This window comes from Microcaecilia unicolor, chromosome 7, assembly GCF_901765095.1.
Source record: "Microcaecilia unicolor chromosome 7, aMicUni1.1, whole genome shotgun sequence".
Taxonomy (NCBI): domain Eukaryota; kingdom Metazoa; phylum Chordata; class Amphibia; order Gymnophiona; family Siphonopidae; genus Microcaecilia; species Microcaecilia unicolor.
The window spans coordinates 85,707,803-85,726,830 of record NC_044037.1 but is presented as its reverse complement, the minus strand read 5'-3'; the positions used below and the strand labels follow the sequence as shown (position 1 = coordinate 85,726,830).

General features: G+C 50.2%; 2 protein-coding genes across 2 annotated transcripts in view; one reads left to right on the top strand and one right to left on the bottom strand.

The window, feature by feature from the left end:
- FUT11 (fucosyltransferase 11) overlaps nucleotides 1–19,028 on the top strand; it is a 77,084-nt gene that overhangs the window by 36,928 nt on the left and 21,128 nt on the right. The window lies entirely within an intron of this gene.
- LOC115474753 (cytochrome b reductase 1) overlaps nucleotides 1–19,028 on the bottom strand; it is a 38,238-nt gene that overhangs the window by 7,622 nt on the left and 11,588 nt on the right. Inside the window, exon 2 of the mRNA XM_030210400.1 lies at nucleotides 8,120–8,328. Within this exon, the coding sequence (XP_030066260.1) occupies nucleotides 8,120–8,328 (209 nt within the window). The remainder of the gene's footprint in view (nucleotides 1–8,119; nucleotides 8,329–19,028) is intronic.

Here is a 19,028-nt window from a genome sequence, read left to right as displayed (position 1 = left end):
GTGGAGACTGAGAACTCTGACTCTAGAGCCAATAAGAGGCCTGGCTAGCTAGAGACAGATTCAGTATTCTCAGTCTCCAGCAGGTGGAAAGTGGTGAGCCCTTTAGTCTCTTTTCTTTCTGTTTTTTTTTTTTTTTTAAACTATAAAGAAAGAAATTTAATTTGAGTGCAGTGTCTTTTGCAGGCTAAGGTGTACTACTAGTTGTTTCTTTCTGTGCACTGGTATCTCTTGCCTTGTTCTGGAGGCTGAGGCCCGCAGGGGTCTTTAACAGCTTCAGGGGTGTCACACTCGGGTGGCCAGGTCCCTCCCCCCAAATCATCCTTTGGTCTCCTTGCACTACTGCGTACTGCTGCATGACGACAGTTTGTTTCCTCCTCTTCGAGGGAAGAGGAGTTTGAGAACTAGGAGAGGCAGCCGCATTTAAAAGAAAAAAAAACGGATTGAGGTGCAAACGAGCAGGGCAGCTCTGTTTCCCCCTTTGCATGTAGCAGCTGTTTGTTTGTTTTTTTTTGTAGCTCTGAGAGTCGGCTCTGGCTCTGCCATTGTGAGAGTTCCCGCTGAAAAAAAAAGGAAGGAAGAAAGAAAAGGCCACGCCAGTGCTTCAGAGTGCAACGCAATGGCAAAGAAACTCCGCCATTGTGCGGTGTGTCATCGGCGGGGGCGAGCGGTACCTGCAAGTACTGCACTGTGGTTGAAATGTCGCCTGAGGCAGGTCCCTTTCACACCACTTCCTTGTTGGCGATCACAGATCAGCTGGATTCAGTGGTCAGGAAAGGTGCTGGCTCCTGCTTTTGTCCTCCCAGTCTGTAGCGGCGGACTGGCCAGCTTCCTTGCTGCTCCACGCAGCAGAGCAGTCTGGATTAGCTCTGCCTGTACTACCAAGCAGGACTGAAGGGGGGGGTATCCCTCCCAAATTTGTCCTGCAGATGTACAAAGCCTTCATGTTGCACAAATGAGGTCCACCTTCGGCCCCTTTAGGAGGGTGTGTGGAGAGGCAGGTGGTCTCAGCAAAGCGGCCTAGGGTGTCCTGGGATGTTGAGGAGAATCTGGGTTCTAAGCTGGACCAGGAAATGCCTCTGCTGGAGAAGGCCAACAGGTTTCTGAGGACTCCAGTGGACCCAGGTGCGCAGACTCTCCTTCCAGGTGTGGATCCATCGGTGGTTAGAATCTTTCACAAAGAGGATTTGCAAGAGCTTATTTCTTTGGTGGCCACTACATTGCATTTTGAAGAGAAGCCAATGGCCTTGGAAGGCCGTACGTTAAATCTCCTGGTAAAGGGCATAAGACAACCAGGTAGGACCTTCCCTAAGCACCAGGATATCATAGATATCATTCAGGCATAGTGGGATGTGCCAGATTCTTCCTTTAGACTCGCTAGGTCTATGGTTCATCTCTATCCAGTCCCTGATTCTGACAAGTCCCTTCTTAAGCCTCCTGTAGTGGATGCAGTATTCTCAGCTGTTACTAAGAAAAATATTGTCCCTGTGGATGAGGGCATGGCACTCAAGGATGTTCAGGATTGCCGTATTGAAGCCCTGTTAGAGTGGCTTTGATGTCTCTGGTTTGGCGGTCCAGGAGCTATCTGCGGTTCCTTGGTAGCCAGGGCTTCTTTCCATGGTCTGAGAGGGCCTTGGATAGAACTTCAGATCTTGCTTTGATAGACACTGAAGTAGCTAAGATTGAGATGGGTTCAGCCTTTTTGGCGGATGCTTTATACGATTTGCCGAGAGCCTCTTCTAAATCTATGGCCTTAGGTATAGCTGCAAAATGTTCTCTTTGACTGCGAGGTTGGCTAGCAGATGCAGCTTCTAAGTTTAAGCTGAGCAGGTTCCCTTTTCGGGGATCCCTTTTGTTTGGAGAAGTGTTGGACAAGTTAGTCTGCAGTCTGGGAGACACTAAGGTGCCTCAACATCTGGAGGACCAGCCTAGGGCATCCAGTCACGGCCTGTTTGCTGGCTGCAATCAGGGATGAGATTTTCGCTGGTATAGGCCTGGTAGAATGGCTCTGGTGCAGCAGTCCCAGTCATTTCAAGGAGGTCGAAGGGGAGACAAGAGATGCAGGAGCCTCTTTCCTGTCAACAGCCCATCCTGCCCAATGAAGATTGTTGGGTCCAGCCTCTGATTCCTGTGGGAGCTCGCTTAACACAGTTCTATTGGAGGCGAGCCCAGATTACCTCCGATCAGTGGGTACTAGAGGTTATTCGAGATGGGTATACCTTAGAGTCTGCTTATCTTCCAGGCTCCTTCTTGGAGTCTCCCTGTCAGTCTTGCCTCAAGGCAAGCATGGTCAGGGATAGTTCGAAAGGGCTTATCGAGCTGCAGGCTATCTAGTTCCCTCTTCACAGATCAGACAAGGGTATTATTCCATCTACTTCATTGTCTCAAAGAAAAAAAAAAAGGATCTTTTCAGCCAATTCTGGACCTCAAGGCTGTCAATCAAGCTCTCAAGGCCACCAGTTTTCATATGGAGATTTTTCGCTTGGTCATAGTGGCGGATCGGTCCAGGGAGTTTTAGACCGCGCTGGACTTAATAGAGGCCTATCTGCATATTCCGATTCACCCCATACACCAGCGATTTCTTTGCTTTGCAGTTCTGGGCAGTCATTATCAGTTCTGGGCTTTGCCTTTCAGTCTCACTACAGCCCCTTGCACATTCACAAAGGTTATGGTGGTAGTTGCAGCAGCTCTCAGGAAAGAAGGTATTCTAGTTCATTTTTACCTGGACGATTGGCTATCAGGGCAAAGTTGTATGAGAAGAGTCTACACGTCACGGCTCGGGTGGTTCAGTTCCTTCAGTCTCTCGGTTGTGTGGTCAACTCGCTTAAGAGTCGCCTTGTTCCAGCTCAGGCAATAGACTATCTAGAGGCGTTTCTTCCCCAGTCCAGAATTCTCCAGTTGCAGACCCAAATTCAAATGTTTCTGCACAGGTCGGTAACATGTGCAAAGGACTATCTTCTGATTCTGGGTTCCATGGTGGCGACAATAGAAGCAGTGCCTTGGGCCAGGGCACACATGAGATCTCTGCAGAAGATCCTGCTGTCCAGATGTCACCACAGAGGGATTCCCTGCAGGTGAGATTGCCACTGCAAACTCGGGAGTGCGGCAGCCTTGTGGTGGCTTCGGATGACCAACCTGTCCAAGGGGATGCCTCTGGATCTGCCATGGTGGATTGTAGTCACAACAAATGCCAGCCTCGGAGGCTGGGGAGCTCACTTATGCACTGGGTCTTTGGTCTCGGCAGGAGACATCCTGCTCGATCAACTTCTTGGAATCCAGAGCAATTTGGTTGGCGCTGGAAGTGTTTCGCCCTCTGTTAGTAGGCAAGTTGATAGGTGTTCTTCTCAGACGCCACAGCGGTGGCTTACATCAATAGGCGGGGGGGGGGGGAACGAGGAGTCGCCAGTTAGACAGGAAGCAGCGCTGCGCAAGAGTTGGGCAAAACTTCATCTGACCGCCCTCTTGGCATCCCATGTAGCAGGAACAGCGAACGTTCAGGTGGATTTTCTCAGTCGCAACACTCTAGGCAGAGTTACGCAATTGTATCAGCATGGGACATTCCTTAGACCTCCAGCACTTAAGTATATATTTTTCCCTCAATAAAAATTATTTTCTAAAACCACAATTTGACTGGGTAACCAAACAGTTGGACGTGGGAGGGGCACTAGATGTGGTATACTTGGATTTTAGCAAAGCATTTGACACTGTTCTGCACAGGTGACTGATAAATAAACTGAGTGCCCTTGGTACGGGATCTAAAGTGACTGACTGGATTAACAACTGGTTAAATGGGAGGAGAAGAGGGTAGTGGTAAATGGAGCTTGCTCCCAGGAAAGGGATGTTATCAGTGGTGTGCCGAAGGGACTGGTCCTCGGGCCGGCCCTTTTTTAAACATCTTTGTGAGTGATATTGTGGAAGGGCTGTCTGGTAAGGTTTGTCTCTTTGCAGATGGTACCAAACTCTGTAGTAGGGTGGACACCCCGGAGGGTGTGGATGGCATGAGGAAGGATGAGACTGGTCTGAAAATTGGCAACTAAGATTTAATGCTAAGAAATGTAGGGTCATGCACTTGGGTTACAATAATCCACGGGAGCGGTACAGTATAGGGGGTGAAGTGTTTCTGTGTATGGAAGAACAGCGCGACCTGGGGGTGATTGTGTCCAAAGACCTTAAGGTGGCCAAGCAGGTAGAAAAGGCAATGGTAAAAGTCAGAAGGATGCTTGGGTGCATAAGGAGAGAGATGACCAGCAGGAAAAAAGAGGTGATAGTGCCCTTGTATAAGTCTCTGGTGAGGCCCCATTTAGAGTACTGTATGCAATTCTGGAGACCGCACCTATGGAAAGATATAAACAGGATGGAGTCGGTCCAGAGGGCGGTTACCAAACTGGTAAACTGTGTCATAAAACATATGGTGACAGGCTCATGGACCTCAACATGTATACACTGGAAGAGAGACAGGGGAGAGGAGATATGATAGAGATGTTTAAATACTTCAGTGGCGTAAATACACAGGAGGTGAGACTTTTTCAAATGAAGAAAAATTCTGGAATGAGAAGGCTTAGGATGAAGTTAAGAGGAAATAGGCTTAGAAAGAATCTATGAAAATACTATTTCAAGGAAAGAGTGGTAGATGCGTGGAGTGGCCTCTAGGTGGAGGTTGTAGAAACGAAGACTGTATCGGAATTTAAGAACCCGTGGGACAGGCACGTGGAATCCCTTAGGAAAAGGAGGAGCTAGTGGTTATTGAGGAAGGGCAGACTAGATGGGTCATTTGGCACTTACATGCTGTCATGATTCTCTTTCTATCTAATTTGTCATTTTTGTTCCCAAGTGGAATTCCAGACACACAGTCAAGCAATATAAGGTCCAAATCTAGATGTACATGCTAACTTGTAACTAGGGGCGGACTGACAGTGATCTCGGCTAGGGAGTTGCAAGGGGACATAAATTTCACCCATCTCCAATGGAATCTAACCTATATCCACCCTTATTATTATTATTTATTACATTTGTAACTCCACCCCTACAATTAATCTCCTCCATCCCCACCCGTACCCACAAGAGTCAACACTATTATTTACTTGCTCGCAGCCCTTAGTTTCCTCCCAACCTCAACAGCCTCTCATGATTTTGTGGATGGTATTCACTATTCAACCAATGAATGTTCCAAGCCTCAGTCTAGTATTCTAGCTGCCTCTCTGGGCATTCCACGTCCCATTCTACCGCTCCAACTGCCTCTCTCTGTATGTTCCAAGCCTCATTCTGGTGCTCCAATTGCCTCTTTTAGTGCATTCTAAACCTCATTCTGGAGTCACCAGAGATTTTGAATACACTCCTATGGGAATCCCACATCAACTTCTTCCATCCCTGCGGGAATCCCACAATCCCCATTACCATTCAGCTCTCTAATCTAAGCCCCGACACTAATATTTAATTTGTTTTCTCTTTGTGTTTTCCATAGCCACCGAGAGGGGGGGCAGGGGGGCACCGGTCTCTCTCTCTCTCCTGCTCCTGTTGGGACCCGGGTGATCACGTCCCGACAGGAGCAGGAGAGAGAAAACTCCGTTGCTGGGCCCCCCTTGCATTGCCTGCCTAGCAGCTGCTGGGCCCTCAGGTCGCAAATGCTCAGGTTTGAGACTCAGCACGTGCGATCCGAGGAAAAAAGCCGTAGGGGCAGGCAATGCTGGGCAGAGGAAGGAGCCGCGGGGCCAGCCAAGGTACTTCGGGTGGGCAGGAGGAGGGGGCAGTGGCGATGATAATTTTTTTATTTTGGGGGGGGCAGTGACGGCGATGATGATTCTGTCCCGGGTGGCAGCGGCCCTAGTGTTTTCTTATGTTCTCTTGAACAAAATCAACGGCATACTTATATGAGCTTGGTGGTCAATTGCCAGGGCTTTTCATAAGACTGATGAACAACGCAAGGGAGAGAGAAGAATTAAGATACTGAATAATAAAATACACCAGCATCTTTTAATGATTCAGCTCTTCTTTCAGTGGGGTCCAAGAACAGTTTCTGAATTCAGGTACCTTGGGTGGGGGGGGGGGGTATTTTCATCCACTGCATAATGCCGTGCACAGGAGTTAGACTTTAATTCATGATAGCTAGCAGTTCAGCTAAAATTTAAAGGGGGCGAGTTATCAGTGTGGGCTAATGTTAAGACATGTTATTTTACGCTTATCTCATTATTAGTAACTTGCATAAAATAGGACCTATACTAAAATAGCATGAGTCAGTGGTAAAATAACCCATCTTAACAGTAGCCCATATTGCTAAATGTCTCTCTCCAGAACTGGAAGTATTCTTTTACTTAATTATCTTTCCAGCTTTGTATAGCCAGAGTTGTTCTGAAGTGAAAACTTCAAATCTAAAGTGAGCTGGCAGACTACTGACCCCGTTCTGATGCCATAGCCCTTGAGATGATTTCTCCCCATAATAACAGTCCCACTTCTCACATTCCTTCCCCCCACCCCCTTAGCAGTATTAAATCATATGCTGTAATATAGATAAGTAATCCCTGTGTGCTACCTAATAGCCAACGGAAAGAAAGCTGCTCCTGGTTATGCTCTGCAAATGAATTGTTTACTTCACTTTATTCAAACAGAAAATACAAAAAAGATAATCTGGGGGCCGAACTGCCTGGTGAGCCCTTGACATACTAGGAGACACTTAGCTGCTAAACCACATTCTTGTAGGTCTAAGCATCATCTTTCGGGTCACAGGAAGTGGAATGTTTCCATGTTCCTCAATAGAGATGTGTGAACTTTGTATACAGAGAGTCATGAACCAATTCAACAAACTTAAAGAAAAATATCCATAGAAAATCTACAACTTGGCATATTCACATGAGGTTTCCATGGATCTATTTCAATATCCAGAAGAACTGCTAGAGAAAATACAATGGAATTCATAGATTTAGTCGAAACCAACAAAAAACAAACAAACCACAAAACAAAACAAAAAAACCCTTGAATCCATATGGTTCTAATCTGATTTTGAATTACTCACATCTCTCTATTCCTATGTTCCCACCTAAGACAGCACCTATCATTCAAAATGGCCATAATTCCAGAGGATTGGAGGGTGGCCAGTTTAATACCAACTTTAAGCTTAAAGAAAACGTGTCATAAACCACATCAATGTAGTGTTTGCGTATCCAGAGCATGTTTGAGCCTTACCCAACAAAAATCAAAAAAAGAATCGGGAGGGGGCAAAGGAGCTCGTGAGGAGCATCCTGTATGGCCGTCCTTGCCACCCCCCCCCCCCCCCCGCTTCCCCCTGCATTATAAATTAAAAAGCAAAACATACCTTTAGCAGCCCCGGCCCCCCTCCCTTCCTCACTACTCTGTCTCCCCTCAGCTCCGCCTCCCGACATCCTCCGCCCTGTGCCCCACCCCCTCCTGGGGTCGTCGCCGCCATTCCCCCACTCCACCGGGCCCCCCTCCCTCTTACCGGGCCCGTGCAGCGCCTCTCTCCTCTGTCTGAAGGCGCTGCACGGGCAAGAAGAAAAGCTGATGCCTGTCTTCGCCCAGCTTCGGTCGCGCATCTCTCTCCTCCTGGGCCCGCCCCCGTCTGACGTCAGTAACCTATTCCTTTTCTATTGAGCAGCACTTTTGGTGGTGAAAAGAGTGAGAAATGGTACATACAAATGAAGAAATGAAGACTAGAAGAAAGCTAAAACCAGCATTTAATACTTTGATATTTTGAAGGGAAAAGCAGAATTAGTTAAAATAAGGAAAACTTTTAAGCATTCTGGTAATTCCAGCTAAGTAAGAGAATGAGCAAAGGGAGACTGTGAGGAAATAGTGTGCTTTAAGAATGTAAAATACATTGGACATTTTCCTGCATTATGTTTTGGCTTTCCAGAAGAGAGTTAAGAGACAGCCTTTTATGGGGAACCCAATTATGAAATGATCAGGATCCCATTACTACAGTACCACATTAGATAACATAAACCAGGAGGGATGATTTTTAAAACAGTGCCATTTCTAAACTCATTGTCCCTATATGTTGTGTCCATCCACAGTAATATAAAGTGTCTGGGTTGGTCCTCCAAGTGGCATACTCACAAGGAACCCAACCTTCCCCCTCACCACAACATGCACACAAAAGGAAGAAACCGACCTGTACACCATACAGTACCACAGCAGCCAGTCCAAGCCAGCTGTGCATACTGTACATGTTGGGAATGTTCTTGTTGTTGTGAAAATCAAAGACAGCTACCAGAGACACAGTGGCAAGAATCAGCACTGTAAGGTGCAAGCCGGCATGGATGCATTTCATCAAGAATTTACTGCATCTCCAGGTCCAGGGCAGTCTGTACACAACAATGGCTGAAAAGGGGGGAAAAAGGGTTTAATATACCACAGTTACAATGCATTACAATAATAACACTTATATTCTGCTAATTACTGCAGAACACAACATAAGAAAACTAGTCATTACTAGGAATTATAACATAAAAAAATAAATGTAAGGTTACATTTTTCCTTTTCTTCTTCCAGCTCACACAGCCTTTATTCACAAATACAGTACCCAGGGATTTTCCTCTTTTTCAGTAGACCCACCCTTTCGCTGTTCTTTAATCTGGTCATTGCAGCAACGTTCCTGAGGTTGGGAAATATGCAACAGAGTTTCTTCCGGATGTCACCTTTAATGATAATCATGCACTCCTCTCCAGGGTCTGAAGCAGCATCTCCAATCCCAGTCAGTCTGAGCTGTGGAAGATCCAACTTGAGGATCAAACCATGCATCTTCTGCGTGACCTAGTGGGCTAGCCAGAAAATTACTATTCCAGAACATACTGGAGACTCAGGAGTGCCTCACATGAAAGAGATGAGCTGCAAGTGAACTAAGGACCAATGCAGAAAGCTTCCATGGGCATTAGTGCGCAGATATCAATAAGTCTATGCACATGCTACTGGATGTATGATTTAGATTGGGGTTCAGCCACAATGTTTATTCATGTGGTAGACATTGGTGAAGGAAAAATTAATTCTTACCTGATAATTTTCTTTCCATTACTCCCAACAGATCAATCCAGAGACTTGTGGGTTGTGTCCCTCTACCAGCAGGTGGAGATAGAGAGAACCTCCGAGGTTTGCTATATGTGGACCTTTGCATGCCAAGTAAACCTCAGTATGAACGATACCAAAGCAGTGGAATGGAAACAATAGAAAACTCTCCTGACATTGTCAGACCAAATGCCCAACATACTTCCACCACTTCCAAACGTATTTGTTTTTATTATTTAATCAAACGAAGGAACATTCAGAACAATGAAACCCGAAAAAACTAACCAACCAAAACAAAACCGCAGACACTAAATCCAGGGGGGCCTCTGGATTGATCTGTTGGGACTAATGGAAAGAAAATCATCAGGTAAGAATTAATTTTTCCTTCCATAGCGTCCCACAGATCAATCCAGAGACTTGTGGGATGTACCCAAGCAGTCCTCAAGTAGGGCGGGACACCCCCAACCTGGCAGAAATCACCGACGAGCCAAACACCGCATCCTGCCGAGCTGCCACATCCACCCAATAATGATGAGTGAACATATGGACCGAAGCCCATGTAGCGGCTCTGCAGATAACTTCCAGAGAAACCAAACGGGACTCTGCATAGGAGGAAGCCTGGGCTCGAACTGGTGGCGACTGAGAAAGTCCACTTGCACATTCTGTGACCCCGCTATATGAGCCGCCGTCAAGAGAGAGAGATGAGTCTCTGCCCAATGGCAGATCAGGGCCGCCTTGCACGCTAGTGGTGCACTCCTGGTGCCCCCCTGATGGTTCATGTAGGCGACCACCGTCGCATTGTCCAAGAGAACTCAAACTGGGCAACCATGGAGAAGAGACAGAAACTCCCAAAGGGCCAGACGAATCGCACGCAACTCCAAATGGTTGATGGACCAAGACGCCTCTGTCGAGGTCCAAATGCCCTGGGCTATCTGTTTGTGGCAATGAGCCCCCCAACCAGACAGCTACACATCCGTGGTCACGATTTTCCATTCTGGGACACCAGATTCTTTTGAATGAACCACCAGTGCATGATTGTGTGCAGAAGGGGCGAACGTGGCACCCGAACCAAGTAATCCTCTGAGAGAGGATACCAATGGCTCAGGTGCCACTGCAAGGGGTGCATGTGAGCTCTGGCCCACTTTACGACATCCAAGGTGGAGGCCATGGAACCCAGAACTTGTACATAGTCCCAAGCCCGCGGGTTCGGAGTTTGGAACAGAGCTCACAACTGACCCTGCAACCGCTGTGCTCGAGCTGAAGGAAGAGAAACTAGCTCTGTTCGGGTACTGAAGCACACGCCCAAGTATTCCAGCGTCTGGGAGGGCGTAAGACTGCACTTTGAGAAGCTGATCACCCAACCACTCTGTCGGTTGCCCGACGACTCTCCTCGAAAGAAGACGCCCGCATAAGCCAGTCGTCTAGATAAGGATGGACTTGAATCCCTTCCTTTCTGAGATAGGCCGCCACTACAACAGGGACCTTGGAAAAAGTCTGAGGTGCTGTCGCTAGGCCGAAGGGCATCGCTTTGAATTGAAAATGATGACCGAGCACTGCAAAGTGAAGAAAACGCCTGTGGGGAGGCCAAATTGGAATGTGTAAATAGGTCCCTTTGAGATCAAGAGACATCAAAAACTCCCCGGCTGTACCGCTGCGATCACCGAGCGGAGGGTTTCCATGCACAAATGCCGAACCCGTAAGGACCTGTTGACACACTTGAGATCTAGGACGGGTCACCAAGAACCACTCTTTTTTGGCACCACAAAATAAATGGAGTATAGTTGTTCACGGACCTGCGTGGTCCCGGCCCAGTGGTCCGGTGGACCCACCGCAGCGGTCCCGAGCCCAGCAGCCCGATGCCCACGCTGCCCTTCCCGCCGCGTGGCGCGGCCTGCCTGCACCGCGAGTCCTCCAGACTGGGGCAGTTGGGGTGGCGCACAGCGAGGCAGTCTTCCACAAGTGCCCTGGTTGCTCTGTTGCTTTGAGGGCAGCCCAGCTCGGTCGCTCTGAGACCAGCCCAGCCGCTCCGGCACTGTTGCTCTGAGAGCAGCCCAGCTGCTCCAGCTTTCCCTGGTCCACCCGAGCCAGCTTCTCTCTGCTTGCTTGCTCCAGTCCACCCGAGCCAGCTTCTCTCTGCTTGCTTGCTCCAGTCCGGCGGTTCCAGCTTGTTCCGGTCCGCCGATCCAGCTTCCCCCCTGCTTGTTCCGGTTCATCTGCTCTGGCCTGCTTGTTCCAGTCCAGCTGCCCCAGCGTGTTCCAGTCCGCCTGATCCGAGCTCGTTCCGGTCTGCCTGATCCCAGCTTGTTCCGGTCCGCCTGATCCCAGCTTGTTCCAGTCCGCCTGATCCCAGCTTGTTCCAGTCCGCCGATCCAGCTTCCCCCTTGCTTGTTCCAGTCCATCTGCTCCAGCCTGCTTGTTCCAGTCCAAATGCTCTAGTGTGTTCCAGTCCGCCTGATCTGCCTGCTCCAAGCTCGTTCCAGTCTGCGTGATCCCAGCTTGTTCCAGTCCGCCCGATCCCAGCTTGTTCCAGTCCGCCGATCCAGCTTCCCCTGCTTGCTCCAGTGTTCCAACCCGCCTGTTCCAGCTTCTCCCTGCTTGTTCCAGTCCATCTGCTCCAGCCTACTTGCTCCATTACACCTGCTCCAGCCTGCCTGCTCCAGTACATCTGCACCAGCGTGTTCCAGTCCGCCTGATCCGCCTGCTCCAAGCTCGTTCCAGTCTGCCCGATCCCAGCTTGTTCCAGTCCGCCGATCCAGCTTCCCCTGCTTGCTCCAGTGTTCCAGTCCACCTGTTCCAGCTTCTCCCTGCTTGTTCCAGTCCATCTGCTCCAGCCTACTTGCTCCGGTACACCTGCTCCAGCCTGCCTGCTCCAGTACATCTGCTCCAGCGTGTTCCAGTCTGCCTGAACCAGCTTCTCCCTGCTTGTTCCAGTACACCTGCTCCAGCCTGCCTGCTCCAGTACATCTGCTCCAGTGTGTTCCAATCCGCCTGAACCAGCTTCTCCCTGCTTGTTCCAGTCCATCTGCTCCAGCCTGCTTGCTCCAGCTTCTCCCTGCTCGTTCCTGTCCATCTGCACCAGCTTATTCCAGCCCACCTGCTAGCTTGTCAGCTATTGACTTACTTGCCTGCCTGCTAACTTGCTAACTTGTCAGCCATTGACTTACCTGCTCTCCAGTTTCTCCCTGCTCGTTCCTGTCCATCTGCACCAGTATGCTCCAGCCCGCCTGCTAGCTTGTCAGCCATTGACTTACTTGCCTGCTAACTTGTCAGCCCTTGACTTACCTGCTCTCCAGCTTCTCCCTGCTCGTTCCTGTCCATCGGTACCAGCATGCCCCAACCCGCCTGCTAGCTTGTCACCCATTGATTTACTTGCCTACCTGCTAACTTGTCAGCCATTAACTTACCTGCCCCCCAGCCTCTCCCTGCTCATTCCTGTCCATCCGCACCAGCTTGCTCCAGCCCGCCTGCAAGCTTGGCAGCCACTGCCTCACTTGCCTGCCTGCTAACTTGTCAGCCATTGACTTACCTGCTCTCCAGTCCATCAATCCCTCCAATTCCAAGCCTCCAATCCAGCTTTCCGCTCTATCTATCTGCTTCTCACCTCAGTCACTACACTTACACCTGTTACACCACAATCACTACTTATGGCCCCTGTCCACATTCTCTTCCTTGCCCCGTCCCTTCCTAATCTTTTTCCCCTCCCTGTACCGCTGTCTACCGCTGGAACTCATTGCCCACCCGTGTTCCCTCCCGTCCTGCTCGCTATGGCAATACCCTATTCACCCCCATCCCTCATCACCTCACCATCTCTCTTGTCCCCCTCCTCCTTCCTAGCCCTTAACCTTCAACACCTCCTTCCTGTCATTAACCCATCACCATTCCTCCTAAGTGCACCCCATCTTCGTCGCCTTCGTCGCCCGACCTCCCCCACCCTCCTCCGCACTCTCTTGCTCCTCCTCCTGCTATCCACGGGAGACATTAATCCTAATCCAGGCCCCCCTCACCTGTCCTCCTCCTATCCATGCAAACGATTCCGTGATGTCTCCAATCTCGTTTCTATTCCCCTCCTCCCTCCCCTTCTCATGTGTCTTGTGGAATGCCCACTCGGTCTGCAACAAACTGCCCTTCACCCACGATCTCTTCATCTCTCGTTCCCTTCAACTGCTCGCCCTAACTGAAACCTGGCTCTCCCCTGACGACTCTGCCTCAGTCGTGGCCCTTTGTCATGGAGGTTCTCTCTTCTCCCACACTCCCCACCCAGCTGGCCGCGGTGGAGGCGTCGGGCTACTACTCTCGCCCTCCTGTAGTTTCCAACCCCTCCTCCTACCGCAGTCTCACTGCTTCTCATCCTTTGAAGCTCACTCCATCCGGCTATTCTACCCATTACCACTCAGAGTGGCAGTCATTTACCGTCCCCCTAATAAATCCCTCTCTTCCTTCCTCACCGACTTCGATGCCTGGCTTTCCATCTTTCTTGAACCTTCATCTCCGTCCCTCATTCTCGGAGACTTTAACATACACATTGATGACCAGTCCGACCCTCACGCTTCTCAGTTCCTCACTCTAACATCCTCCTTCAACCTCCAGCTTTGCTCCACCACCCCTACTCACCGAGACGGCCACTGTCTTGACCTCGTCCTCTCCTCTTCCAGCTCTCCCTCCAATTTCCACGTTTCAGCTCTTCCTCTCTCCAATCATCACATAATCAGCTTCACATTTCTTCACCCCCCCCCTCAGCCCCGTCCAACTTACACCACTACCTCCAGGAATCTCCAGGCTATTGACCCTCCCACCCTATCCTCCAATATTTCTAATCTCCTCCCCTCCATCATGTCCTCCGAGTCTGTCGACAAGGCTGTCTCTGCTTACAATGTCACTCTCTCCTCTGCTCTGGACACCCTCGCACCATCCAACTCCTGTCCCACAAAGCGTACTAATCCCCAGCCCTTGCTGACCCCTTGCATCCGCAACCTTCGTTCCTGCGCCCGATCTGCTGAACGCCTCTGGAGGAAATCTTGCACTCATTCAGACTTCCTTCACTACAAATTCATGCTATCCTCCTTCCACTCCTCCCTATTCCTTGCCAAACAGGACTATTACACCCAGTTGACCAATTCTCTCAGCTCCAACCCTCGTCGTCTCTTCTCCACCCTTAACTCCCTCCTCAAAGTGCCCTCTGCTCCCACCCCCCCTTCGCTCTCTCCTCAATCACTGGCTGATTACTTCCGCGACAAGGTGCAAAAGATCAACCTTGAGTTCACTACCAAGCCATCTCTTCTTCACCCTTCAACACTCTCCCTCAACCAACCAACCCAGGTCTTTCTCTCCTCCTTTCCTGTCATCACCAAGGAGGAAACCGCTCGCCTTCTTTCCTCCTCGAAATGCACCACCTGCTCTTCTGATCCCATCCCCACCAACTTACTTAACATCATCTCTCATACTGTCACCCCCTCCATCTGTCATATCCTCAACCTCTCTCTCTCCACTGCAACTGTCCCTGACACCTTCAAGCACGCCTTAGTCACACCTCTCCTCAAAAAACCATCACTTGACCCTACCTGTCCCTCCAACTACCGCCCCATCTCCCTCCTACCCTTCCTCTCCAAAATACTTGAGCGTGCCGTTCACAGCTGCTGCCTTGATTTTCTCTCCTCTCATGCCATCCTCGATCCAATTCAATCCGGCTTTCGCCCTCTTCACTTGACAGAAACAGCACTCTCTAAAGTCTGTAATGACCTGTTCCTTGTCAAATCCAGAGGCCACTACTCCATCCTCATCCTCCTTGACCTATCCGCTGCTTTTGACACTGTCAATCATGACTTACTTCTTGCCACACTGTCCTCATTTGGGTTCCAGGGCTCTGTCCTCTCCTGGTTCTCCTCCTATCTCTCCCACCGCACCTTCAGAGTTCACTCTCATGGATCTTCCTCCCCCCCATCCCCCTATCTGTTGGTGTTCCCCAGGGATCTGTTCTTGGACCCCTTCTCTTCTCAATCTACACCTCTTCCCTGGGCTCCCTGATCTCATCTCATGGTTTCCAGTATCATCTCTATGCTGATGACACCCAGCTATATCTCTCCACACCAGACATCACCGCAGAGACCCAGGCAAAGGTATCAGCCTGCTTATCCGACATTGCTGCCTGGATGTCCAACCGCCACCTGAAACTGAACATGTCCAAGACCGAGTTCATCGTCTTTCCACCAAAACCCATCTCTCCTCTTCCTCCACTTTCTATCTCAGTTGATAACACCCTCATCCTCCCCGTCTCATCTGCCCGCAACCTCGGAGTCATCTTTGACTCCTCCCTCTCCTTCTCTGCGCATATCCAGCAGATAGCCAAGACCTGCCGCTTCTTCCTCTTTAACATCAGCAAAATTCGCCATTTCCTCTCTGAACACACTACCCGAACTTTCGTACATGCTCTCATTACCTCTTGCCTTGACTACTGCAACTTACACCTCACCGGCCTCCCACTTAGCCATCTATCCCCCCTTCAATCTGTTCAGAACTCTGCTGCACGTCTCATATTCCGCCAGAACCGATAGTCATATCACCCCTCTCCTCAGGTCACTTCACTGGCTTCCAATCAGATACCGCATTCAATTCAAGCTTCTCCTTCTTACCTACAAATGCACTCAGTTTGCTGCCCCTCACTACATTTCTACCCTCATCTCCCCTTACGTTCCCACCCGTAACCTCCGTTCACAGGACAAATCCCTCCTCTCTGTACCCTTCTCCACCACCGCCAACTCCAGGCTCCGCTCATTCTGCCTCGCCTCACCCTATGCTTGGAATAACCTTCCTGAGCCCTTACGCCAAGCCCCCTCCCTGCCCATCTTCAAGTCTTTGCTTAAAACCCACCTCTTCAATGCTGCATTCGGCACCTAACTCTTACCGTTCAGTAAATCCAGACTGCCCCAATTTGACCGCCCCTATCGGACTGACCATTCACTTGTCTCTTAGATTGTAAGCTCTTTGAGCAGGGACCGTCCCTCTATGTTAAATTGTACAGCGCTGCGTAACCCTAGCAGCGCTTTAGAAATGTTAAGTAGTAGTAGTAGTATCGATCGCACCCTCTTTCTGCTGGGGGTACAGGCTGGACGGCTCCCAGTCGTTGCAAGTTGAGGAGGGTGTGACGAACTGCTCGCACCTTGGCGGGAGATTTGCAAGGAGATTCCAGAAATGAGTCTACTATCAGACGAGCCAATTCCAACTTGTAGCCGTCTCTGATAACCTCCAAGACCCATCCGTCGGATGTTACCCTGGTCCACTCCACCAGGAATAGGGACAGCCTGCCCCCAATAACCGGCTGGAGATGGACCAGGGCCCCATCATTGGGCGCACCTGGCTGCAGGCTGGTTTCTGCTACCGGAAAGGAAGGCCCGTCTGTCTCCTCGAAAGGGCTGAGATCTCTGAGAAGACCTTGCTCTCTGAAAGAGGCCCCGTGACCTGGACGGTAACGACGTGTATCCCTAAACTTAGGTCTAGGTCCTGCCGGTCGCACAAATTTGGACCTGTCCTCTGGGAGGCGCTGGCCCTTAGAGTCACCGAGTTCCTTCACAATCTGTTCTAGGTCTGTCCCAAACAAAAGCTTTCCCCTAAAAGGAAGCCTTGCCAGCTGTGACTTAGAGGCCACATCTGCAGTCCAATGTCGCAACCACAGCCAGCGACGCGTGGTGACCGCTAGGGAAACCTCCTTCGCTGAAGCCCTCAAAAGATCATAAAGAAGATACGCAAGGAAGGCTAAACCGGACTCTAAGGCCGGCAAAACAGCCACGAGATCCTCCGGAGAGGAGGCTTTCTGTACCTTCGATAAACATGCTCGCACCGCATAGAAGCCACAAACTGAAGCTTGCAGGGAAAGGTTCGCTACTTCAAAGGACAGCTTCAAGCAAGTCTCCAACTTACGATCCTGAGGGTCCTTGAGCGCCATGCCACCCTCCACAGGGAGTGGTTTTCTTAGTGACCGCTGTAATTAATGAATCCACCATAGGAACCTTCAGCAAGTCTAAGTCAGCAGCAGGCAGCGTGTAAAGACGCAACATAGCTCTAGCAACCTTAAGCCCACTCTCCGGCGTATCCTACTGCGCCGAAATAAGGATTTTTCATGGCCTCATGCACATGAAAGGAATGAGGTGGGCATTTGGTGCCAGACATAATAGAGGGCACCAGCCCTGTTCCCCTGATGATTCAAGGGGTGAAATGGCCAAAACCTCAAAAGCCCTAATATTCAGGGAGGGAAGCGCTTCCCTACAAAAAAAGACGGGCAGCCGTCGGGTCACCCCCTCCTCAGAAGGCAGGGTGACCTCATCTGTCAAATCCAATGATTCTGAGGGACAGCCCGGAGACAAAACTGGGCCATCTGTGTCAGATAGCTCCTCGGGATCCAAATCTCCACCCTGGGACGTTTTGGCAGGAAAGACTGAGAGGCTGCAGCAACCAAAGCTTGCTGAGGAAGAGACGGGGCTGCCTGAAGAGAAGCTCCTGACTTCTTCAGAAGGCATTGTGCATTAATAAAACAAAATCCGGGGAAAAAGGAACTGAAAGGGACTCCCCTGCTCCCTCTAAGTTGCTTTCCTCCATCGCAGCCTGTGCCACAGAAGCGCGCTGTGCCTCCTGTCTGTCAACCGCCATGTGCAGAGCTGGTCTCGCCCGAGAGGAAAAAATGGTGCCCGCTGATGCGCGCTGCACTAACTGCCCCGAGGAAACCGCCGAAACTATCCCCTGTGCTTCGGACTCACCGGACGCCTGAGGGGAACCCCCATCGTGCTGAACACCCACTGTGGGCTGACTGAAGCACGACTCACACTCCCCTGATGCTGCTCTCCGGCCCCCACACCGGGAGCAGCGCTTAGCTGCCTCAGAAGGCACTGACATGCTCCACAAACGCCTGCCCCTCAAACAGACTCGGCAGCCCGTCTAGCTCCTCCATATGATTAAACAAAAACAAAGTCACTTAAAGAGACACTTACCTTTTTTTTTTTTTTTCCACTCATGAGAGAAAGGCAACACCCGATCAGGCCCACAGCCCCAGGTGACGGCGGGAGGGACCTGGCACCACCAGGTGTACACCAGAAGGTACAAACAGCCACTCAACCCCTGACTGTGCTAAACTAGGCCCAAGGACACCAGTAGCCAGATCAAACCAGAGCTACACAGAGATGTCCCTCCATCTGCTAGATAGAGAGAATACTGAGGTTTACTTGGTTGCACAGGTCCACATATAGCAAATCTCGGAGGTTCTCTCTATCTCCACCTGCTGGTAGAGGGACACAACCCACAAGTCTCTGGATTGATCTCTGGGACTCTATGGAACAGTCTATTAAAATGTTTAAGAAGGCTAGTAGCTATCCCGTCACAAAGCAAAGAATGGCATACAAAGTGAGAAATTTACAGCCAGGTCTGAAGTGATGTCTAAAGGTTAGTTGCCATGGTAGTCTAATGACCCACTGACCCAACCCTGCCTCCAACATAAAAAGTAAAATTCCTGGTTGTCTAACAGCCCCCCTCTCTCTCCCCTGCCCCAACCCCCCTACCCCTATCCCTGGTACTCTAGTTGTACACTATCCCTTCCTCAAAACCATTGTACCCTCATCAACTACTTCAAAAGTAGTTCACTCAAGATCAGCGTCCACTCGCTCCTGCCTCCAGAGCCACCATGATCCAAAGTGCGGTGCCTGATCCCCAGCAATGCATTGAAACATACCAATATTTACCTTATTTGATAGAATGACCCCTAATGGGGCATCTCACAACAACAGCAAGCTTATTACCTTATTTGGTAGGCTGAGCTCCTCTAGCAGCACATAGCAATGCACTGGTAGGGGTCAGGCGTTGCCACTTTGAATTGTGGAGGTGCTGGAAGCAGAAGCGAGTGAGCATCGGCTCCTACCTTTTTACTTTTGAGGTAGGCGACAAGGGTCCAGTGGGTTCAAGGGGTATACTAGACTACCAAAAAGATTTTTTTTTTTTTTAAATATTGGTGGCATTGCGGGGGGGGGGGGGGGGGGGGGGCG